Source organism: Festucalex cinctus, chromosome 5, assembly GCF_051991245.1.
Source record: "Festucalex cinctus isolate MCC-2025b chromosome 5, RoL_Fcin_1.0, whole genome shotgun sequence".
Classification (NCBI taxonomy): domain Eukaryota; kingdom Metazoa; phylum Chordata; class Actinopteri; order Syngnathiformes; family Syngnathidae; genus Festucalex; species Festucalex cinctus.
Window position 1 is genome coordinate 24780694 of NC_135415.1, and position 26557 is coordinate 24807250.

Below are 26557 nucleotides of genomic sequence, written 5' to 3' on the forward strand. Positions count from 1 at the left end.
ACAATGAGAGGATGGACAACAATTTCAGGGACAAATGCAAAATCTTCAGTGTGAAAATAGAGTATGCATGATAACAAAAAATGATGTTTTAAATTATATTATTATTTAACCACATATTATGCACACTGTGGCTAGCAGAGCAGTGTGTTGCCAAAGTCACACGTATCCAATGAAAAACAAAATGAAGGAATCACATTTCAAGAGACTTACAGTGTCATTGTACGAGTACCGCAAATGTTAAATTAATAGGACCTCAGAGTTTTAATGATCTGATACATTATCATGATGATTGAGTTGTTCTGATTGGGACAGCAGAGGCACTTTATAGTATTGACCCATTTCACAGACATTATTAAGACACCTGGCTGTGGGCATTGTTTGAAATTGTGGAAAAGGGATTTGGGGGGGGTCTACTTAGTTTTACAGTCTTTGTTTATTATATGCTGCTGTGTGACTTCAAATGACAACATCTCAAATCAGTGTCCTTCGAGGAGGAACTTGCAGTGAAGTTTTCCTAGTCGAGGTCTAAAATTTCAGAATTCCCAGTTAGTGTTAGCGACAGCATGTTTTTTTGTTTTTTTTGTATGCCTTGTTAACTTGTAAACATTTTTTTCCTTCCTTATGTTTTCGCCGAACAGTATTGACAAAGGTGGCGTCAGTTAGTTGTGGGGAGCAAGTTGTTGTTTTTTTGGCTCGTCGCACCGTGTCCTTTATCACCAAGTGTCAGCTGCCTGGAGTTGTTTTCTTCCTTGCGTTCTCCTCCTGACAGACGTGTCAGCCATTACTTTACCTCGCCTCCACTTCATTTCCACAGCACATGCGCCTTAATTGCACATTGAGCAGACACTGCAGTGGAATTGTTTTTCGCGTAAAACCGTCAACCACATTTCTTGCAGCTGCATACTGGAAATGTCATTGGTACGTTCCCATTATCAAAATATGTCACAGCAATGAATGCAATCATTGATATCTCTTTTATGTTGCATGCTCATATTTCTTATAAATGTTTGTCTGGAAACGAAGGAAAATACAGCACCATCAAGTGTGAATCTGATTATCTTTTTGGTCATAGTTTGAATTCACCTGCTCATAAATTATTTAGCAGTAATGAAGATTTAATGGTTTGCTTGGTGCTTCACAACAAAACATCATATTTGCACTGGAGGAGGCACTTTGTCCTTGCAGAATCTTTGTAAAACAATTACAGAAGAGTGTGCGTGGGTGGCGTCACTTTGCTCCGGCAACTCTTTACTTTAGTGCTTGACAAAACTGTTTGTGTGTGGAGGACGGTGGCAAAATAGGAGTCGCTTTTATTGGCACGTCGTCGCCTGGAAATTAAACTGAAGAGCTTGACGGGATGATAACGCCAACCAGGGGCAGCTTTTGTTCTCTCTTGTGATACCGTCACCTTCAAAAAACATTTCCGATTAAAATCCATTATATTCGGTGGTTTCACTGTAAAAACTTTAATAACTGTACATGCAATGGTGTGTTCTAAAAGTGTAAAATGACATCAACCTCTAGTTTCTAGTTAGTTTCATATACAGCATTTTGTATACAGAAATGCCTGTTTTTAAAGCGCTTTATAAATAAAGTTGAGTTGAGTAGTCTAATGGAAAACGTTCAAATGTACTACATGTGTATTTTATAACACGCTACCTTTTTCTCACACAAACACACAGCAGTAGCTAGCATGAGACGCTAACATAGCAGTCTACAGCATTACGCAGTGAGCTAACTGATGGACTCAAAGATCACAAGATCAAGATCAATGTTGTTTATTCACAAAATGTTTTTCAGGCAGATGGGGAAATTCAGCACTAACTGTGGTATTTGCACGTAAATTTTGCGATCATTTTCACGTGACAGATGCATATTGTATGCCCACAACAACCTCTGAAAATATATTTTAAAAAAAAATGATCGCACCAATAATTTGTATTTTAAGGACATTAAATGAATGAAAGAATGAATGACCTCGTCGTTGTCCTTGCCACATCTTAATGACACTAAATGAGGAAAAAACTTTGCACCTCCTGTAGCTCGCTTTGTGATAATTTCGACTCAGCGCATTCGTAGATTTGGCTAGAGTTTGTTCCTCGCAAACCTGCAACCGTATTTCTCATAAATGTGTTGTTTTTTTCTTAAAAATGTTCCACTTTGTAATGTTGCAAATGTGGGAGTTTATTTCTCATATATATATATATTTTTCTCTGAATATTACCCCCCCCCCCCCAACCTGGTAAAAAAATATATATATGTGTAATTTACAAATGAAATGAGGTTGAAATTTTGGCGGTTTCTACTGTCACGACTAGGGTCATGCAGGGGTAATGTTTGGGTCATGACTGGGTCCCGCCAGGGTTATATTTGGTTCATGACCGTGAGGTCAAGTGTATGTTATATACTGATGTAATAAGTGTCTGTTTTGAACTGATGTAACCAGCATCTAGTTTCAACTGGTTTTAGGCTATGTGATGGTATGTGATGTCAACAGCTATGTGATGTTAAGAATCTTGAATCTCTTTACCTGGTCAACAGCCAATCATATAATTCCGTGTCAGTCCTATTATCCACATGTCTAGCCACAACCAATCAGATCGATTCGTGGTCTATATAAGCCTTTTTGAGAAGTGTGTGTTTTTGTCGGATTATTAACTCTGACCTCGGCGCATCTCCAGAGCCCAAGGGGGCTTGGCGTCTCGTGATTCTCAATGCATTCTCATTATTTCTCGTCTAGTCAAGTTTGTTCTACGCCTTTCGATGTTATGCGAATAAAGAGTGTCTGCATTTTGGGATCCAACCTCAGAACCTAACAGTTTCTTTGTAGCTAATGTTTTCCTTTAGTCAGAGGTTCATTTTTTTTTGGTTTGAATTTCTCGTTTGAACATCAATTGTAACTTGAGAGGTGTCGCTTCTCCCGCCTGGTGCCGCCTCTGTCGGAAACTGTCGAGCTGGTGTTAATCCTCCAAGCCGGGTGCCTGGTATCGGACTGCAAATTGGCAGGAAAGTCTACAAAAAAAAAGAAAAGTAGCACAGTTGGAAGTGGGAAGACTGTAAAGTGGAGATCTGCTGTGTGTCTGCGTGTGTATCAGAGTGACGTTGATGGGCTTTGTCGTGGCAACCGAGTTAAAAGGTCACCTCACCCCGGCTGTGAGTAAATTGTTGTTGTTTTTTGTATTAAACAAACACGCTCTTGACTGCGACACCGCTCCGCTGTGAATTTGTCAAACACGCTCAGAGCGACGTTGACCTTTGCTGAATAATTGACGCATAAATATACTTGACATTATCACTCACTTGCAGTGACACTGGCTGTTTGTTCTTCCTTATCTCTGTACAGTACCTCCGCTGCAACAGTCGTGGAGAAGAGGTAATTTAGGTTGTGTAGTTGTAAGAGTTTGAGATGATGTATTTATCATTAGATTTCCCGTAGTAGTGGCATAGACAGGGTGTGGCAAATTTGCATTTATTGTTCATTCACAACATAATCCTAACAACTAATCTCTAACACTAACGCCAAATCTTAACCTAACCCTGACAAGATAACCACAGGTGGTCTTCGGTTTACGGTGTTCACGACATGCAACATTTTTACGTGACAAACAGCGTGTAATGAACTAGCTTACACAGTTGTGTTGTTTTGTGTTTCATATGATTTGTATGTATTCATTCATTTCCTAGAATCGTTTTTTTTCTACAACTATTTATGTAGGAGGACACCATTGTTAACTGACTCAATACATCCCCTTTAGGACCCCTTAGCTGTCCAACAACATGCCTGATGTAAATGAGCACACTAAAGAACCTCTTAGCTGTCCAACAAGATGCCTGATGTAAAATAAACAGTACTAAACTAATACCTGCATAAAACACATCAATAGTGAGGAATTTACAACAATTCAATTTTCAACAATTTCTTAATTGTGACATTACGAGGTTACAGACGGCATGCCACAAACTATTTTGCATACGGTTTTAGAATTCGTGCTCTAATGGCTGAGATGGTGCGCCGAGTTACCGACGTACTTTTTTTATTGAATTGTTTTCTATTTCTGATATGTATTTGCCATATTTTTTTGGACAATAAGGCACACTTAAAATCATTTTATTGTCTCACAAATTGACATTCTGCGTTATATTCAGGTGTGCCTTATGAATGGATGTCAACTTTTTAGTTCGACAGCTTTAATTAAAATCCCTTCCTATTTATTGTCCGAAAAATGCAGTATTTAAATCCATCTTCAAATGCTTACACACTAGTAAAAATACATCTCAATAGGGCATAGCAATATTTTACCGTAATTATGTTAGGTTAGTGATAGACTATGACGGTTTTAGTTTGAGACCAAAATCAGGTTACGTTCCCACCGTGGGAACGTAACTTTATCGTAAACCTAGGACCCCTGTATTAAAGGAAATACGGTATTAACTGAACTCCTTTTCCACTCTTGGGAACGTTTTGCAAATAACAAATACTAATACATATAGAATAGACTCAGCAGCACTGACCTCACAACTAATTATTATTATTATCGTCATTAAATGCATTTTTGTTCCTGTTCATATTTCTGTTCTGTTCATTTTGTTGTTGTTTCCATTCAGGATGTGTGAACATCCCAGTGGAGGTGATCTCACACTAAAGGACGCGGACACACACGAAGCTAAAAGAAAGACTGAAAGAATTCTTGTTTGAGCATAGGAGAACTGGGGACAGTACAAATATACAAATATTGACTCAACAATAACACACTCAAACCTTTGCGAGGTTGTCCAGTTCTAGGCCAGAGAACCTCATTAACCAGTCGTAGAGAAGCTTGAAACCTAGAGGCGTCCCCCGTTGAATGCATTATTCACATTGGGTCGGTAGAGACGGCCATTAACCTACATCTGCACACACTCACTACATTCCACCAGTCCACTGCCATTTGCCCAACTGGTGCCAGCCACGCCACTGTCCACTATTGATCGAATACAGATTTTAGTCACATGTGGTTACTTACTGTCACATTTTGGATCGACTTTCTACGTGTCTGTTACAGCTCTGATCATTTCACTACCAGTTGCTACCAATCCAGCCATATCTGAAATGTTTTTAAAGTAGATGGTAAGCGTAAATCTGGATGACGGTATGCTCTCAAACAGCTGGATGGCCATCAAATGAGTTCTGCAGGTACTCAGCATACACTGTGCCAGTCAAAACATCCTGAACATCCGCTTCAGATCAGTCTGTCCTCCCCTGCCCACTTGCCAGCAAGTCTGCTGGAGTCAACATTTGTTCGCCCTGTAAATCAACAAAAATGGGTGTTTTTTTTTACAGTACACAATTCTCACACGAATGTGACATTTATACTTTTTCTGTAAGTGCTTAGCTGTAGGATGACAACTGTGTATGTCACATTTCTTGAGGGGGTGCAATAAAAAACTGTTTTGCGGCAGCATTTTTTTTTTTTTTAACTCATTCACTGCCATTGACGGCAAAAGACGTCAAATAATGCATTTTTGCTGGGCTGGCAGTGAATGTGTTAATAAGACAGACTCATAACTTCCATGGCCTTAGCAAAAACATAAATTATTATTTCAGTCATTACAATGTTCTGCTTGCTAAAACAATATGTTGACACTGTAAGCTTACATTGTCAACAAATCATTGTATTAACATTATACATTGTTATCAGCATAGACTTGGATGAGTGAAAAGAAAACCGTTTATTGATGTTTCTGTACTTTCCACTGCAGAGTTTCGACTTGTTGTTGACTGACTGAAACTCAAATGGAGGCAGATGCGAGGGGAATATTTGATTCCTAGGGTTGCGGTGTTAAGATCTTGTTTATCCTCAAGGCCTAGGAAGCCAAGCGGCAAATAATCCATCTGCTAAAGTGCTAATTAGGCCCAAAAAACTAATCACATCTCAAACTCATGATACCTAATATTTGAGCAATAAAGGTGATTTAAATAGATTCAATTATACTCTAAATGACAAATGATGTCATTATGTTAGTGGTATGAGAAGACATCAGTCTTGTTTTTTTTTCTTTTTTTTACATGCAGAAATATGATCACCCTGCAGTCACCAGCAACTTGAATGTATTTTTTTTTTTGGTCAATGTCAGACTTGTTCTTACAAGAACCCGGTCGAATGTCTGTCAAAAAGTGCTGCCCTGTAATTAGTAGCAAGGCAACTGACTGTAATCTCAAACTCTTTTTGTTGGATATACTCAGAATAATTCTTTGTGAGAGTGGCTGGGATGTTCAACAGAATTTGTCAGATTCCACAGTTTTAGTCGACGAAACAACCCACCAGACCCACACAAGCGGAGGTGGCAAATCGAGGTCCAGAAAGTAAAATCCCTGCAACAGTTTGGCTTTAGCAACTTGTCTTAGCTAGCTAGCTCCCTAGCAGATAACCGAGCGCCCGGGGAGCTAGCTAGGGAGCTCGCTAGCTAGCACCTGCGGCTAAAGCCATGGCATCGTTTTTACTTTCTGGACCTGGATTTGCCACCTTTGCAGTTTAGCCACATTTACAAAAATCAGCGCATCTCAGTTTTATAATGCCAAAATTAAAATACTGTAAAAAGGACCTCTGTCACATAAAAACAGAAAAATATAGGGTATGCTATGTTATCCACCTATCACAGATCTATCCATCAGTGGAAATGAGGAATGATTGAAATTTTCTTAATTCATTAAGTAACTGTTATTTGGAAATATTTTTCATTTCTGAATGTTCCGAACTATCAATCAATTCCACAAAATTCCGCAGAATTATTAACAAACAGTTAGCTCATTGATTTTCCATTATTGAGTATTATTAGAGTATTGAATTTTACTAGAAAACAGCTTTTTTTTTCACCAGCTATAAGATCATTATTTTATTTTATATACTTTAACTCTTGTTTGTATTTTCTTATTTGCACATAATTGTACATATTATTTTTTGATTGTTGTGACGCGTACATTGTTAGGTTTTCTCTAAAAAAAAAAAAAAGCTAACAATTGCAAATATGAGATTCTGCAATGTTTGTGTGTGTTTTAAATGTTTTATTTTTGCTTGTCCTTTTTGTTTTACTTGTTTATGACCATATCTCATTTGATATCAGCAGTAGTATGGAAGTAGCGTCATTCTCCTGGAAAAGCAAGCAACATTTGAGAGTTTCAAGGACTTTCGTGGCCCTGGAGCGCTTTCAATAAACTGCAGATTGTGCCTTTTAAAGCTGCCTTCAAGGGGCTTTTAGCTGCTTATTTGAATCATATTCCTTCCTTTTCGGGCATTTCTTTCAATAAAGGCAATTGTTTATTAGTGTAGTGTGTGCATGTGTGTACGCGTGTACATTTATATTCATTGTTGCAGTCTGAACACTTTGTACCCACGGCGCCTTTCTTCACTTGCACAAAATTCACAAGAAAACGCTGCGGCAACAATGTGTAGTGATCGACTACCCGACCTCACCTGCCTGCTTACAAATGCCGTCGCCATCGGCGACGAGTGCACAATATGCCTAAGGCTTACACAGAGTCTGTTGATATGCTGTCGAGGGGGCGTGTTAGGTTACGTTCTGCCCTGGAAACGTGCGAGTACGGATTTAAGGCATGCACCCCATAGTTGCGAGGACTTGAATCGCTGAAGGAACCGTTGCTTGTCTTGGGAATTGAATTTTAAAACAAAAGGTGTTAAGTGTCATATCAGAGGTCAGTGCTGACCGGTGCATTAGTACACTGTGCAGTGTTATTGCAGTTGCTTGCGGCAAAGGAAATGTGTCTTTTGGGTGTTGTAATGGTTGTGTGGGTTTCCTCCTGTTGCCCCTCAGCAATAGCGTAAGTGGTCTCTATATAACTGTCTACTACCTGGTTTTCAGGATGTTCAGGATGGGATGCATTTTCACTGCTAGAGTATGACCTTGGATCATCTCTACTCCACTTTATTCTGTTTTCCACCTCAAAATAGTACAGCTGTGTTGTTTCGAGCCACCCATCGACCATTATTGTGTCAGCTAAGCACATTTGGAACCCCAGCTGACCAGGTAACATGCCGATACCAATTATTCCAACGCTAATATAGGATTTTGGATGCAGCATCTTGTGTTTTGCTCATGCATGACATTCACTTGTATGTGACATGCTCACTGCATGCCGATCTAAGATATCCTATTGGTCCTTGAATGCTCTGAACCAATGGCAGGACAGCTTTTTCATGTTGAGGGAAAAAAACCTTAAGTATCGGTATTGTATCGGTATCGGCCGATACTGCAAAGCTGGGTATCGGTATCGGTATCGGGAGCCAAAAAAACGGTATCGGAACAACCCTAATATATATATATATATATATAAATCGCAAGGCTCAAACAGAGGGAAGAAATAGAGCGCGGAGAATGTGGGAGAAGAAAAAACAAACAAGAGGGTGACTCAAGAAAGTGGGGTGGTAGAGATGCGAGAGATGATAGAGTAAAAAAACGGAAGCAGGAATGGAGAGGAGGAAATGACTATTTTTCAACAGCGGGGGTGTGAAGCGGAGAAAATGTGATAGGCCTCTACATCAGGGCCAAAGTGGAGGAGGCCGATTCATGTGGTCATTAGCTAACTGCAATGCCATGGAGCCGCCATCCTTCCACTCAAGCTTACCATTGAGTACGGGATATCTGTCAAACATGGATCCGAAAGAAAGGATTCAAAATCATTTATGTGGGAAGGCCAAGATCCTAAACATTTAACCATCCTTTTTATGTGGAACATCACATGAACAGAACAGGTTAGCGAAACGTTGCTGATATGAACAAAATTAGAGCAAAATGCCAAAGAATCTACATACACAGCAGTACAGTTGATGATTCTAATTTGTCATGACAGTAATTAACTACTGTAGAAGGTCTGTTTGGTACGCTGCGCACCTCCACCAAGGCAGACTTTTCCTCCCTCTGGTCTCCCCCACATCCTTCCACCCTGGTCCGGATCAATACTTTACTTCCTGTCTTCAGTCCACTTGGGTGACAGCAGTTTAGCTACCGCTGGGGTTCAGGTTACCGCGTGTGGTTGCGTGCGTGTGTGCACGTTGAGTTTAAGGGGCCACAAAGGCCTTTTTAGTGGTAGAAGTGTCTACTCCTCATCCTCCGGGTGGGTTTAGGCGAAGGTATTATCTTTCACATTGCATGTTTGTTTTTCATCAACTCGTTATGGTAGGTTTGATAAATTAGCTAAGATGAGACAATGCAGAAACAAACCAGTGTCTGAATTGTTGACTGGTTTGGCGAGTGATAAGTCGGAACATTGTCAACAATTTGAGTTTGTTCAGGAAAACTTAACTTTGAACATTAAATATGGAACACAGCTACACCTGTATAAGTACTTCTGACTGTGAGTGTTTCAGTTACATGATAGTTGGAAATGAATCACAGTAGCTGAACTTGTTTCCTTTGTTTCTTGAAAATGGCATTCATTTGATAGGACATTGGCATTTGTGTCCACCGGTTTGTCCTGTTTGACAAGCACTGCAGAAAGCATGACTGGGCTAAATTAATATTTACACAATATATTCTAGTAAACTGTACATAATAAAATGACACTATTTAGTTTGGTATAATATTATGTTGGTGTAATCAAATTTGAATAATCAGTCAGGTATATGAACTCATTTGGTCTGAATAAAATAAAGTAAATATCAACAAGTAGAATTTAATTATATTTTATCAGTAATGTCAGCAATGTCGAAAAATTAGTTAATACTACTCAATGGCATTTCTTTTATTTTTAATTGCCAAACACTTCCGTTTCTGGCCAAAGCCCGCCATGGCCAAATTTTGTTTAAAAATACTTAGTTAAATTGTTTTTATTTAAAGATGAAGTAGTTAAAATCTACTCAATTATATTAATTGTCACTTTGTTGCCACAATTTATTTAAGTAGGTAATGGTCACACTTTATACAGTGAGGAGTGACACTGATTGAAAATGTACATGACTCCGTTAGCCTTTCTCGCTCGCGAACAATCAGATCCAATGTCACAGAACGGGAAGCCTGGCGGTTCGCTATTTAGCACCTCTAGTTTCCTATATATAAAAAATGAAAAACATCAGAAGAAGGTTGACAAGGCCCAATCCGTGCTCTTTAAAGGGGAACAGTATAGACCTGGAAAATAAATCACACATAGCAAAACAATAATTACATAAATAAAACAAATTTCAAAGAGTGGGGGTACTGGCAGGGGCTTGACAGAGCAGATTGTGATTGGCCGAATGTAGTCACCAACCCTCACCCAAAAAGCACTTTGAAGTTATCTTCAATCTTAAAAATACACCATTATTCGCTAATAACTGTCCTTGTTTCTCCCCAGGCGTGAGGCATGCGCGGGTCCTTTGAGAGTTTAACTGACAGGCCCTGATGTTCTTAAATCCCACTATAGCCTCTCGACATCTATCGCCCCGGGCAACAGACACCAGAAAATGGCTACACTTTGTCTGTGGTGCACCCGGCGAGCCTGAGGCAGATCAATGTAGTCGCTCACAGTCGTCATTTCAATCGGGCCCCAGCACGGGCCATCAAACTTCTTACCCAAAGCCCCCCGAGGCCCTCACTGCAATACCGACAGCTCCAAAATGAAAGACCTAAAAAATGAAGTTGCACTACATAACCTAATGAGCTGACTCACAGTCACACTGCACAATCTAATCAGAACCAATAGAAAAGCTGTTGCAAAATGTGGCCTTTACAACAAGCTCACTTTTAATTGATGCGGTGCATTTTCCAGCACCGAAATAATTCCGCCTACGATTTCCTTCTGGCAATACTCAAATGAATATCAATTGCACTCCCCCTCAAGAAATTGTAACCACAAAATGTGGGTGTTCAAAATTCCAATAAATAGCTATATATTTTTTAAACCCACTGTTTATCACTTCAAAATGTCTTTTTCGCCGCTATTATTCCGAGCCTCCCAACACGGCGTCTACTATGTATGAAAAGCCATCTGTTCTTTTTTTTTTACTAAGCAGCTAATTGCATTGTTGAGCACAAACCTCTGATGAAGCAGGCAGCGAGGATGGCATCGTGTTAATTTGACAGTGCGACTGCGAACAAGATGTACTGTGATTAAAGCGCCGCCATCGTCCGACCTCGTCTGACACAACACAGCTGCTCTGTCAGACGATTGTTGTCGTTGTCTACTTTCTTCGCCAGTGTTAATTTTGACAAGAAATTTTCATTTGGTTTTAGTTAGTCTAAAATTGATTAAAGTTTTACTCATAATTTAGTCATCTGATTTTATTTTAGTTATAATCCAATTTTAATCGACGAAAAATTAGAGAGCAATTTTAGTCAATTTTTTCCTTCAGCATACATTTAAACTTTTATACAAAAAATTATAACACCTATTTGTAAGGCAAGGCAAGGCAAGGCAAGGCAAGTTTATTTGTATAGCACATTTCATACACAAGGCAACTCAATGTGCTTTACATGAGGAAAGACAACACATAAGCATCAAGAAACAATAGTTAACATTCAGAGGAAGAAAAATAAATGAAAATAGGTTACAAACTAACAATCTTAAAACATCTAACCCTAACCCTAACCCTAACCCTCAACAAACTTTAAAAAATTTAACATAAAAAAATTTAAAATGATAATGATAAAACTATAGTTTAACACACAAGGCACATTTAATACAACGGTGTCTTTATTGTTTCAATGAAACATGTTAAACTGACAGTAATATAACTTAGTTTTCACCAAAAAAAAAAAAAAAAAAGTGCATAATTGCCTGAGATTAATCTTACAGCTGCACAATGAATGTAAAAATCTTTGAAGATTAAATAAAGTGCAGGGAACACTGAACAGTTTCTGAGTGGTTCTTTTCTCCCACCCTCGTTTCATTCCTTCTGATTGGATGGTGTGAATTTTCGCCATTTTCATTTTAGTCATTGACGAAATTGTCAGTCAATTTGAGTTATTGTTATCGTCTCAATGAATAGCTTGTATTTTAATTTTCGTTTAATTTTCATCACTGTTCTTCACTCCAGGAAATTGAATCCCTAAAACCGACATGGATGGGTGGAAAAACACGAACCGAACTGACAAAAAATGGTTTTGACCAAAAAGCCTTAAAAGCATGAAGGTGAATGACAAGAAGTCCTTCCCATGCATATAAATTTAAATGGAAATTCAGTCAACTGACTTTATACGGTAGATGCTATCGTTCACATAGACATTAAAAAATTACCAACTAAGTTCATGAGAACGAACACCATTGCTAACCAAAACAGTAGCACCTTGCAAAACACATAAGCCACCTTTAATAAGTTTTGATCATGGATTCTTTATGTTGTAATGTGCCATTTTTGTAAGGATATTGCTCATAATGATATAGGCTTACATGCAAAGTGATTTGAAATGATTGCTAACAAATGGCAAAGCTTTCTTTTTTGTTGATTGATTGCTCTGAGATCTGCTAGTAATGCCTTGGGAGGTAGTCAGTGAGAAGACTCACACCTCACATTTCACTCAATCTAGACAGGTGTCTACATTGAAGTCAACACCCCCACCCAAAAAAAAACATTTTCAATATGTGCTATACAGCCCCGCTGGTCTAAACACAATATTTTGATCGATATTAGGTTTTTGGCGTATGAGTCAAGCAGCAAAATCCACTCGTCATCTCAGGGAACGGCCATTTTACCACTTGCTAGCGACTGAAAATGACATCACAGATGTTCAGGGCTTAGGTAACGACCAATCACGGCTCACCTGTTTTCTGAAGCTGAGCCGCGATTGGTTATTAGGAAACGGATAATCAGGCTCACCTGTTTTCTGAAGCTGAGCCCTGATTGGTCGTTATCTGAGCACTGAGCAGCTGTAATGTCACTTTCAGTCAACAGCAAATGTCAAAATGGCCACCATCTGAAATGGAGATTACATTATTGCCTCAGAATGAGAGATGAAAAGCACTGGTTTACCTGAAAATGATTTGCGAACATTGAAATGTTGCTGTATTATTTGTTTCTCATACAAATAAAGAAACGTTTTTTTTTTGTTTTTTTTTAAATATATTGAACCAAACCATGACCACAAAACTTAGATATGAACCGAGCCAATTAATTTTGTGAATTGTCCACTTTTAGTATATACAAGTGCATTTTATCTAATCAATGTTCATTTAACTTTTATACGTTTCACCATTACCCAAATAGTATGTCGTGACTGAGCAAGACTGAAAGACTTGACTCGACTTTCTTGCAACTTTGTGGGGACGCAACTTGACTTGCTTGAGTTTTGGCACAGTAACTTGGAACTTGCGTGCTCTCATTATGCTGATTAATACTCTAGTAAACTCTGACTTGCTCCATGTTTTGTGTTCCGCCCACCCTAGAAAATAATAAGTTATTTTATTTATTTCAACAAAGCAACTCACTGACATTTGACGGCCATTTTGGATCAACTGGCTTCATGCCTTGTTTTGGGACCAAACATCTTTTTTGCATGATAGCCACCAAAAAATGAGTTCTTGCATTGGACCACGCGTTTGAAGGTAAGAATAATTCATTTCGGGAACATGTTTATTGGCTTCCACGTCTTTTGAACCTATAGGGGGACATTAAAAGAAAGATGAATGTGTCTGACGATAATCGCCACCCGGCCTTCAGTCATGACCGCTGCTGATTTATTGACAGTTAAGTGGGGGATTCATCCCCCGGCAGGCTAGTTTAAACATGGCTTCCATGTCCATTAACCTGACCCCACTTATACTTTCACCTCACCCTCTCATCTTCTCCTTCATTTTTTTTTTTTTTACCAAGTCGTTCCCAGTGGCCGCCTCACTCTGTCTTCAGACGTGCACATGCAGACTCACACTCACATAGCCTCCTTTTGCCCCTCGGCTTAACCGTATTTATAACGATCTGACCCCAAGACCCCTCTGTATGTTAATGATCTTCAGCTCCTCCCACACACACGCACACGCAAAGAATAACCCGCACGTTATATGTGTGCCCTTCCTTTTGTTACACAGAGTCAACCACAGAATGCTAAACAAATGAGCAATTAGCTGGCAGACATAAACAAGCAGCTCACTTTCTTGAAGGAATTAGGAACCATGTGCTTGTTGTTTGTCCTTGAGAAAAATTGGATTGTCCAAAATGAAGGCCTTCATTATCTTTAAAAAAAGGCACTTGGAAGGTATCTGAGGATCCTTAATCTTTTAAACCCACTGTCGAAAGGCTTTACAGATGCCAGAATAAAACAACATCGTTACATTTGCATATAATAGCGTATTTGCATTTTAGAATGACACAGTTTGGAATTAATGGAACCATCAGGAATCAAGAGTACTTCAATTTTTTAATTTTTTTATTTGCGGGGGCAAATGTGGGGAGGGGAGTTGAATTTTAAAATATATTAAAGATAATAATAATAATAATAATAATAATAATAATAATAATAATAATAATGACTGCCCTGCACCTCGAAAAAATCCAGCAAAATTACATTTGACCACCTGCACCACAATTTAGACCTGATCTAAAGATTTGTCTAATTCTCAAATTTGTCAGGTGTGCCAGGGCTATGTAAAAGAAGATGCCATCGGTCGGCCTAACGCTCAGCATGGCACAAGACGGTCTGCCAAATTGCCAAACATGCCAAAGGAGGCTTGCATCTGCACGGACCGCAAGATGTGCCAGTTTTTACCCCCGAGCACTCATACGCTGTCTTCAAAAATAGAGTCCGTAATTTATTTATTTTTTTTTTTTTTAACGTGTTTGTGTGCGCGCGTATGTGCGTGTATGCGCGTGCGTGCTGGTGCGTGCGTGCAAATACGTGTAAATTTATACTCATTAATTCACCTAAAACCTAATAAAAATCCAATTACCCTTCACCCTAACCGGATACTTCAGAGTCTCGCCAGAGTCGTGAGGTTCAGACGGTCAGGAAACCAGAGAAAAAGTCAGAAAAGATAAAAAGAAAAGAAAGATAAATCAAAGTAAAATCCAGCACCGACCAAACACTTCCTGCCATCCGCATGGTTACAAAATCAGAGTCTTACGCCAACCCCAGAAACCTCTAAATTCCAACAAATTAAAGAGATCTCAAGAGAACAGAGGAAAAACTAAAGAGAGGAAGGAGGGAAGCATAGATAAAGCAGAGTGAGATCCACATACACCAGGCTTGCACGAAATTCAAGATGTGCCAGTTTTTACACCCGAGCGCTCGTACTCTGTCTTCAAAAATAGTCAGTCATTTTTAAAGCCACCGTTCAAAGGTCTTAAAAATGTTCATTCTTATTTTATAGATATATCATAATTGTTATTGCACAAAACTGTAACAAAAGATTAAAGTCCATGTCACTCATTCCCAGTGGTCGTATTCATTAAATGAGAGGTCTTAAATTTGATCAAAGTGGCCGCCTAAAAGGCATTTTGCAGACTGACAGTTTTCACCTTTTTTCCCGTGATGTAAAATATGGGGGATGAAATCCATCTTGCACTTTTATTCAAGTTTAACACCAGACACTTCCTTCGCCTGTCCTGTTGTCATAAATACGATTGTTGTGTTTGTCAAAGGCAAATGTAGATACTCTAAATCTTACAATTTAGTTGTGCGTCAGTGTCAGCTGTTAGTTTCCAGCACAACAACTACAACAACACACAGCTTTTCTATCAAACATCGACCACTGTGCTATTTATTTTCATTCTGCTTCCCCATCGAGCCTCCTTCAATCCCCACAGGTCACCGACGTGCGTACGTCCAAGCCAGCTGGTCAAGCTTGTCCCTCACAACACGCGCACACAAATACACACTTCTTTGTCAGTCACGTCCCCTCGGCTGCAGCTGGATGTTAAAATTCATTGGAAGCGGCCGCATGAGAGGAAAGACATCCATTGTCGTTTTATGCTCATGGGAAATCAATCCCAGCTCATAATGCACTGGCCTTGAGCCAACGCTGATGTTTTTTAATATGGATGTGCGTTTGTGTGTTTGAATAATTTTTCACTGTCTGTGATGTGACCCAAACCGAAATTAGTTTTCCCACCACTGCCAATTTTATGATGTTGTTTGTTGCTCACGCTACGAGCACGCAAACGCATCGAGAAGGTGTATGAAAACAACTGCGGTTCTTTTTTCACAGTTTCACTGTCTTAATTACATGCCAATGACACCTGCGCGTTGCTATCAAAACTGTTGGCTGTTGCAGTTTCACATTGTGTTGCTTGTGCTGTCTTTCTTCACAACACTTTGTGTTAGCGTTGAACGCCTACTGTATGTTTTGATTGTGCAGCATGGTTATAATAGTTCTGGATTTTTTATTTTTTTTCATTAGGGTCTATAGTTAGTTTTTATTCTATTATCACTATTATTATCCCGTCACGTGTGTAACATTCTCACAATGATTCTGTTGTTGTTCCGGGCTTCAAGCTTAGGCAATAATTGAGAACTTATAAATTATAGAATATCTATTGTGTCTCCTCTTAGGTTAACTCTGTCAACGTATATAATTAATGCAGATTTTTCACTTTCCATGTCAGAGATACTGAGGCAAATGTGTTGCGCCACGTGAGTGGGAATGTCACACACATGAATGAGAGTGGCCCTATTGTTTTTGTTTTTTTAAGTTAAATTTTATTATTTGTATTTTTAAAGCTTTGTTTTAGTTTCGGTTTTATTAGTTTTAGTATTAGATTTAGTGGGTTTTTTTTTTTTTAAACCCTTTCACCCCCAGCCATTTTCACTGAGGCAACCCCCTTCGCTCCCGTCTCGTTTCCTGGATTTTGACTGATCTTGCAAGTTCTATTGCTATAAAAACATGGAACCTACCAAAAGAAAGATTAGAATCTCTTCTTTCAATAGGAAGTATATTTCTGTCTGTTTCCGTTTTGAAGTAATTAGCATTACAATACAGCTAAGTGTCATCATTATTCACAAATCTGTTTAAAACACTGGGGAAAAAACTTTTTGCAACATGGCCCTGGTTAATCTCTTATACTCAGCTGCCACCTGCTGGCTGTTTTCGTAATAACAACCATTGCTTCAAGCATTCTCTTCAGTTCAGTGGCTGCATCAAAGCCTTCTGTATGCTCTAGCATAGAAAACATAAAAAACACGAATCAATTCCTTTTTTGGGAGCATGTTAATATTTAAAATAAAACTTATTTATGTGTTTTTGGGACCAAATGTGTTAAATATATGAACGTTTTGTAGAGTGCAAGCTGGGGATCAAAGGTCATTAAGTATTGTGTAATACAGTAAATACAATTCACAGATGACTTTTCAACCTTCCTGCTTCTGTACAAAATGTAGTTTCAGTTAGTTTTTATTTTTATTTTATTTTATTAATAAAAAAATTTTTTTCAATTTTAGTTGCGCTTTTTCGTTACTGGGTAATTTTCGTTAACTTTAATAAGCTTGGTGTGTAGCACTTTCAAGCAGCCCAGCTCAAAACTTTGGAAATAAGTGTTTTGAAGGTTTTGGGGGATTTTCTTGGTCAGATGTAGAGCAATAATCATATATTTAATGTGATACTTAGACACGGTCGACAACTAAACTTCATATAAAGTCATTCCAATTTCATGCCTCTTTTTCTGAAACCGCCATCTCTTTGATGTCCAGTGTATATTTACGATTAGTTGACAACTATTGGAGGAAATACAAAATTAGTTTTTGTCCAGTCATCCACTGCAACACCGTATGAATGTTCCCGACACGTGACTGACATCTCTCTTCTCCTACAGGAGCCTGTTCAGATCAATAGCACAACTTAAGCGCCTCTCCTTAAGTCTTCATCTCCTCCATCTTGGCTAATAACAGCTTAACAACCTAATGAAGTCTCCCATGCCCCTCATACAATTAGAGTGGCTGTGGCGGGCATGTGCAGTCCGTGTAATAGCTCGGCACTCCGTTCTCGTAAAGGTACGACCCACCCGCCTCTGTCCTCTTCCAGGTCCGTCTTCGGTCATCAGCAACGACGACGACTCTGCCTCGCCCCTTCACCACGTCTCCAACGGCAGCAACACGCCGTCCTCCTCCGAGATGGGCCCCGACGCCGTCATCATCGGCATGACCAAGATCCCCGTCATCGAGAACCCGCAGTACTTCAGGAGCTCCAACAGCTTGCTCAAGACCGACACCTGTAAGTAGAACAACTCTTAAAACAAGGGTGTCTAAAGTTTGCTAAAAATAATATTTAAACTGCTATACATATATCAGCTGCAACAGAAAGCTGTCATGTGGCAGTCGCATGATTCAATGTTCCAGTACTTTTTACACAACTTGCTGATCTCTTAAAAAGTGGCGAGTTTGATGAATTGACCAATTCATTGTCTGGTTCGGATATAATTAATATTTAAAGAGTAGGTCAACCTTAAACATTTCTTGACAATAGTATGTTATATGTGACCTCACTAGTCTAACTATGACATTTTGATTAATATTACATTTGTGGAATATGAGTTATGAAGCAAAATCCTGTTGTTTTTTTTTGTTTGTTTTTAGGGTTTTGTTTTTTTTATCCATTTCAGGTGGCGGCCATTTTGCCACTTGTTGTCGACTGAAGATGACATCACAGTTGCTCAGTCACAGCTCACCTGTTTTCTGAGCAAATGTGATGTCATGTCATGTCACACACACACAAAAACAATGACAGATCATTTTAAAGAAAGAAACATATATCCTAATATAGCATTTTGACTTTAAATTTAATGAAATTCATTACAATTTTCTTGTATTCTAATTTCTATTTATTTGCACCGATAACTTGAAATAGAGCTGGGTATCAGTCCAATACCTACTCATGCCTGGTATCGATATTGCCATATTGAAACAGTCCTATTCACCATACTGTTCCAATTTTGACCCTATGAGATCAAGATAACACCCATAACTATTGATCGGCAGAAACAAACAGGATGTTCTCAGCGGGAAGTGGCCACTGAGCTTAGTGTCATCAACAGGCTGCAACAGAGAGACTGGAAGTGCCACAGAAATGCTTCCAAGTGGATTGACTTTTAAAGATCCTTGTTAGATGACAGAAAGGTATGAAAAAAAGTACTGAAACAAGTTGGGGCATGTACATTCAAACTTTAGAGTAGAGCCAATTAAATTCACCTGTGAAGGTTATACTGCATAGATTCAAGCTTCTTACGAGTCGAAAAAAAAACAGTGTAAAAATGTATTCTATCTAACTCCATACAATATAATCAAATTAAATAATTACCGTATTTTCCGCACTATAAGGCGCACCTAAAAGCCTTCAATTTTTTGAAAAGCTGACCATGCGCCTTATAATCTAGTGCGCCTTATATATGGATCAATTTTGAGCCGCAACAGGTCTCGCTGTCAAGACGCTATCGGTGCCCCTGCACGATCGGTGACGCGCATGCGCAGAAGATCCCGCCATCTTGGATCACTAGCTAATACTACTACTTTACCTCAAAGAAAATAATAAAACAGCTGTTTATTCATTTTGGAAGTGAATGGAGTTGTCAGAAAGCTGGTTTGTAATCTATTAATAAAGTTTGACTGACCTTTCTGACTGTTTTGTTGACATTCCCCCTTTAGCGCAGCACCATCTAATGGATGCATAACGTAACCCCAGCCTCAAATTTAGCGACTGTATATGGAAAAAGTTTTAAAATATGTCATTCATTGAAGGTGCGCCTTATAATGCTAGTACTAGTAACTAGTACTACTACAACTACTATTACTACTACTACTACTACTAATAATAATAATCATAATAATAATAAAAACTCCTTGCTGCAAGAAGAAAAGGCTTCACATTTTTACATGAGCGGCAATGCTTAAATTATCTGTGAAAGTAAAGTCGAGGTTGCCATGGGGAAATCGCTCCTGCTGTCATGGCGATGACCTTGTCGAATATCAGCCGTTGCCTATTATGAGGGATGAATAGAAATCAGAAGCGCACGTGTGAGCGGCAGCATTACCGTTCATAAAAAGGTAACGTCAGATTGCTTTACAATGCAACACATACGTGGTTGATTTCAAACTCACTGGTTGCTCGAGTCAGAAAGGCAGACAAGACAAAGACGATAAACACACACACGCACACGCGCGCGCACACTCGCAGATATTGACCTGCTCCATCAATGTGACATTATGATTATTGGCAAGTCATAAAAGCTTTTTTTTTTTCAGGCTGCGACCTTGTGTAGCAAATTAGCCAAGAGAGGTGGAGAGGGGTGGGGGTTGCGGGGGAGGTGGTATAATAATGGCAAATGGGGATTGACCTCTTAAGGCCCGCAACACAAGCGAGCAGTACAGCAGGATTTACAACATAAGAGAAGAATAAAAGCAGGCAGATCAATGCTAGTCAATATTGCGTATGTGTTTCGTGTATATTACAGCCATTAAAAGTAATACACAGGGTGCTTACTGACGGTTTGATTGTGCTGCATATGGACTTATTTATTTGTCAGTGTCCTTGATGAGGCTGAGCACTTAAACGTGACACGCAAGAAACATATTTGATCATTCACTGTGCCTATATAAATGCCCCATTAACTAGTTATGTAACGATATCATACAATATTATCACGATATGAAGGTCATGATACGATAATTAAACAAAAAAGGTCACAATATTGTAAAAACCAAACAAACCATGAGATCATTTAAAAAAGCACACACAATATTGTGCTTTTGTACATTACAGCAATGCATATAAGCAACCTAAAATATCTCATAACACTTAATATTGAGGCACTTACTTGCTAATGCAAGCGCACATTGCGTACTTCCACATATTGACTCGGTTCACAAGCACATTAAGTTCGCCTTCATCTGATCATTAGTGTGGATTTTAAACATGGAAGGGCCAAAACATGCCTTGTGTAAATTAAACTGCACTTAAAAAAAAAAAAAAAAACTAGCCACCAGAGGGTACTAGAACTGCACAAATGGAAATCAAACTACTTTTTTTAACACAAATGTGCTGCTTTTAATATTGTGGCATGACAACGACGATACATTGTGGCAGTTTTAATATTGCGATATCACGATATTGCCGTTATCGTTACATCCCTATAACACCTCAATAAACAAGGGAAATGTGGCATAAGCCAATCTATAGAAACACACAAGGTTTGAAGTTACAGTCCTACGGCTGCAAATTTGTCCACAAGTGTCCTATTCTATTTCTAACCTCCGCTAACGCAGTAGTAAAGTCCCAATGATTGTAGATATTTGTATGGAAAAACTCTTTGGGCACTGCAGATTTAAAAACCCAATGAAAAATACTAAGTATGACAATAGCACTTCTTCTTCTTACTATAATGTGTCCCCTTTGTCTTCCAATACATCACCTCCAAACAACTTCAAACCTCTACAGTACAATATAGTAGCACTTCACAATAGATATTTATCTAATAACATGACAAAAGCATTTCAATAAAATTTATCTGATTATTTATAGACAAAACCATCTTCTTTTTCTCTTCATAATCAGGGTTAGCTGTTGTACTTAATTGTCGCTGCTCTTAAAGTGCCAAATGAATTTTTTTCCAAGTTGAAAAAAGCCGGTTAGCAACGATGTTGGCCGGCCTATCCTCACAAAGTCCAGTTTTGTTTTTTGTTTTTGTTTTTTCGAAAAGTCTGCTTTGAAAATGAATTTTGAATCATGCCCAAAGTCATCTTTACCTGATAGATAGATAGATAGATAGATAGATAGATAGATAGATAGATAGATAGATAGATAGATAGATAGATAGATAGATAGATAGATAGATAGATAGATAGATAGATAGATAGATAGATAGATAGACAGACAGATAGATAGATAGATAGATAGATAGATAGATAGATAGATAGATAGAAGCCCTGCTAGCTTAATGCTAATGATAGATAGACAGACAGATAGATAGATAGATAGAAGCCCTGCTAGCTTAATGCTAATGATAGATAGATAGATAGATAGATTATTTCTATACAACAGAACCACCAAAGTCAAACTCAGTCCACTCCATAATAAATGTATTTGTATGCTTTTGTCACCAAATTGTCAAATTTAATGTTCCACTTCTGAGACACACAGTAGTTCTCCAGGTAATATTGGTTGAAGTCCAAACTGTAGCAACTGTATTTTATTTTGTAGCACAGGCAAAGAGCAGCCACGCAATTTTGTTGATATAGCTTTTATGTGCGGTTTTTATTTCAGGTCAGGTCGTGGAAAGATTTGGGAGAGAAATTGCGGAAGGGGATTCAGGAAATAAGATGTTGATGAAGGCGGGTGAAAGGCTTGCGTGTGCGCGTGAGAGAGGGGACATGGCCACATATTGTCGAGGGAGCAGGCAAAATAATTGAAAAAGTGGAGGGTGCTTGATGGGAAATGTCAAAGCAGGCGCTCTTAAACGTTGCCACAAACACAAAACACCTGACGCAAATAGACTGCTGCAGTTGAAGAATGGGAGAGATAATGTGGCAGGGTGCAAATGATGGGGGAGCATGTTAATTAAAAAGCAAGAGGGAGTAAACAACGGGGCCACAAAGATGCTCAATAAAGACAGAGTGAGATGCATAAGCACCTTTTACACTAGCTGTAAAAGCCACCATTTTTCTGCTGCTTTTTGCTGGTCTATGTGTGAAAGTCTGTTGCAGTTCTGATGTGGCCATTTTGCAGGATCTCCGTTTCAAAGAGACTTAAGCTTACATGTTTGGATACAATATTGTCAGTACTACTGAAACAGGTTCAATACCACTTTTTTTTTCAGACCGATACTAGGGCGAGTACTTAACTCTTTACCCTGCAACATTCACCAGCAATTAAAATTTTGAATTGCAGTAAAATCATGGTCTGACGCTGAGCCCCTCTTGAGAACCAGATCCCCGCTAACCACGCTATAGTCGGTTTTGGAGTCTCTCAGTCTGCCAGACACTCAACACATCCAGTTGCTCTTCTACTTGTATCTGGCGACAACACAAGTTTTATGTCACTTCCTGATTTGCTATCGTTACGTTTCATGTCATAATCAGCAAAATCCACCTGTTTTTATCCACCTCATTTTGTCATTTGCTGTCGAATGAATATGGCGTCATAGTTGCACAGGACTGACCAATCACAGCTCGACTGGTTTCTCAGTTTGGTCATGTGACCTTCACTGAAAAAATGGGGATTGATATTGACTTGAAAAAATGTAGTAAATTACTTGAAAAAAACTAATAAAGTTTTTTTTACATCAGAAATTCTAATTAAACTTCTTATCAAATTTACTTAGAATTTCTGAGTGCAACAACCTTTCTAAACTTTTTCAAGTAAATATAACTCCCCATTTTTTCAGTGTTGCGCAACTGTTGTGTCTTTTTCAGTTGACAACAAGTGGCAAAATGACCGCCCCCTGAGATAGATAAAAACAGGTGGATTTTGCTGCTTAATTTATATTCCAAACACATAATATTAATCAGAATGTCGTGTTTAGACAAGTGGAGGCTCATACAAGGTATTGTAAAGAAAATGTTGGGGTTGACTTCCCATTGTGTGAATGGGCACCATTGTAGCCATTTCACCTGGGGGAATAATTAGTTCTGTAAACTCGTATTTCTTTGTTATGAAATGCAGGACAGACAATTTTCACCACAACAGCGAAACTTCATTTGCTGTTGTTGTTGAATTGCCCGAATTAAAATCTTTTTTCTTTTTCTTTTTTTTACTGCTCCCTTACTCACGCTCATTGTATTTTTCTGTCTCAGAAAAAACATTCAGCCGTGTTGCTAGTTTTGAAGAAAGCACATCAGCACCACGTCCACTTACCCACCAAGCCACTACGCCGCCCTCGCTTCCCCACTTAACCAGCTGATCGCCTCTCCGCACTATTAAGCAATAAGCACTAAGCCATGAAGACTCCCTGCTTAGCACTTCTCTTGAATCAACATCTCGTATTGTGAACTCAATGATGAGTAGACACTGCTTGAGGTTGTTTGCACATCAAGAAATTTGTGTTACTATCGCACCACTGCCTGCTACCAAACGGTGTATACTCAGAATGACAATCCAGAACGTCCAATAACGTTCTCGTTATCTTATATTGTATTTGTACCTTTTAAAATGTATGTTAACTCCATATTAACCTGGCTGCCTTTCCCAATTCTTTCGTCTTCCTAATTCACCAATCCTCAGCCCTGCTTCTAAAATCTCTTCAATGTCTTAAATTAACTTCAAGAGAAAAAAAATGTTGGTTAAGATGGTAGAAATCACTATGTGGTTACCCTGCTTTAGATAATTAAATAACATCAATGGCGTAAATAAAACGGTGCTAAAATTGTGGCTTCTGCATGTAGCGTAAAGGGTCTCTCTCTCTCTCTCTTTCTCATTCTCGCTCGCCCTCAGTGTAAATCGATGCAGCCCATAAGAGACCGGCTGGACCTTAATGTGATATTCTGAGTGGACAGCTTTTCTTCAAATGTGCCTCCTAATCACGTCACGGATAAATCTCAGCTCGTGTGTGCACGTGTGGTTGGTCACATGGGGTGTTACAATGCAGGCGGGCAGTTACACATCTGTGCGAGGTTACAGCAACATCTTCAGCGAAATAAAAGGAAACACACAATCACCATGGTGAGATGCGAAATCTCAAAATTTTCCTGACGCGGAGTCGCAGGTTGCCTAGCGACAGAAAGCGGGTTTGTGGAGTGATTCAGCTGTGGGCGAGTAGAAGGCAGTGAGAGAACACATGCACAAAACGTTAAAAAAAAATACTCTCGAATGAGATTAAACCAAATGTTCTAAAGTAAGAAGGAATGGGGATGGCCACAATAAAAATGTATGAATTTTTGGTGTTTTGAAACTCAGGTCAATTAGTGGACCCCAGGTTTCAAAACAAACATGGTGAGGCGGCATTTAGCTGTTATGCTGCATACAAATGGGATAAGTTGCCAACAGAAGTGAACGCTTCTCTTCACTAATAAGACTTACTTTGTCCTCCTCCTCTAGTTGTGCAGCACATCAAGAGACACAACATCGTGCTAAAGAGGGAGCTGGGAGAGGGAGCCTTCGGAAAAGTCTTCCTCGCCGAATGTTACAACCTGTCACCTGACCAGGAGAAGATCCTGGTGGCTGTCAAGGTAACGGCAATGACATCGATTGAATTTAGAGGTGGATTACTTGCCTCATGTTTAATATTCAAACCTGCCAACCATCCATTCTGTTTATTGTCTTGGCTGCGCGGGAATTGAAGAGATCTGCATGTCAAATTAAGCTGGCGATTGAAGCCGACTGTTGGTAAACAAATAAAGCCAGGAATGTTGTTATCGATGGGGGAAGTTATTGATGATAGTTTTTTTGCAGCAGAAGTCAATGCCTGCAGCATGTTTGGCATATTAAACAGTTTTACTGCATAAAATCCAACATACACTCTAGTGAGAAATCTTTACATTCAATATATATGCAAAAGTGTTTCAAAATCCTTTAATATGCCACAAGATGGTGGAAATCTACCCACCTAAACTTTCTTCCTTAGCAGTTTTCCAAAATAAATAGTGAATAGTTTTTTGTTTTTTTTCAGTGAGTAATAGAGGATAGGTTGCAAACAAATATGCACATTTGTGAATGCCAAATCCCACTTCTAGTATTCGAAAACATTAATCCTTCATTTTCCAACTGGGCTTTGTCTGGTCTCCCAGTTCACTTGCTGGCAATTTGTCGCCAGCAAGCCGTCAAATTAGAACCTAAGCCGCAGACTTCCGAGTCGAATTGAGACAGTTTGCCTCCCTGGAAATCCTGATTTATCCGTTCGTTCATCCATCTCTCCATCACGGAAGTGAAACTCAATCTGATTGAGAGAAAGACTTCTCATTAACAATACATGACCTGTAAGAGACCCCGCCGCCACGTACAGTTCACAGCCTCCACTTCCTCTTCACCTGCATTACTTTTTACTTCACCAACAGTGTTATAATCATTTTGGATTTTTCCATTACATTTAGTTTTTATTCTATTTTGACTTTTATTTTTTAAATTCAGTATAGACATGCAAAAATAAAAACAGTTGAACAATAGATTAGTAACATTAAAATAAATAAATAAGTAAATTTGCATTTTGTGTAATATCATTCCAAAGAGAGAGAACAGCAACGATCCCTTCTGAGCCTCCGCTTAGGTAAGGTGGGGTGAAACTATTTGAAGATTTGAAATCAAATAAAAGAATCGTGTATTATAAAATGCAGAGGGAGCCAGTGAAGGGAGGCCAAAATTGGAGTTGTGCTCCCTCCTATGAGCTCCAGTTTGGAGCCAAGCAGCAACCATTTGGACCAACTGGAGACACTTGAGAGAGGGCTGGCTGACTCCAAAATAAAGTGCATTACGGTCATTTGGCCATGACATAACAAAGGAATAGATTCATAAATTAAATAAATAAATAAATAAATAAATAAATCAGAGGATGCTCTAAATATTATGTGATTGTGCAAACAAATCATTTTCAATTTGATAATTGATTATTTGTTGATTTATCAATTCATTTTGACACCCAATATTTTCCAATATAATGCTGTTCTTATTTATTAAAAAAAAAAAAAAAAGAAAGTATTTTGGGGTCTGCTGGAACAGATTAATGGCATATCAATTCAATTAAATGTT

At 38.8% G+C, this 26557-nt stretch overlaps 1 protein-coding gene across 3 annotated transcripts in view; it reads left to right on the plus strand.

Annotated features, from left to right (window-relative positions):
* ntrk2a (neurotrophic tyrosine kinase, receptor, type 2a) overlaps positions 1–26557 on the plus strand; it is an 83595-nt gene that overhangs the window by 28375 nt on the left and 28663 nt on the right. For all 3 annotated transcript variants that reach the window (XM_077521472.1, XM_077521470.1, XM_077521471.1), the window contains exons 13-14: positions 17915–18103; positions 24914–25044. In XM_077521472.1, the coding sequence (XP_077377598.1) occupies positions 17915–18103; positions 24914–25044 (320 nt within the window). The remainder of the gene's footprint in view (positions 1–17914; positions 18104–24913; positions 25045–26557) is intronic.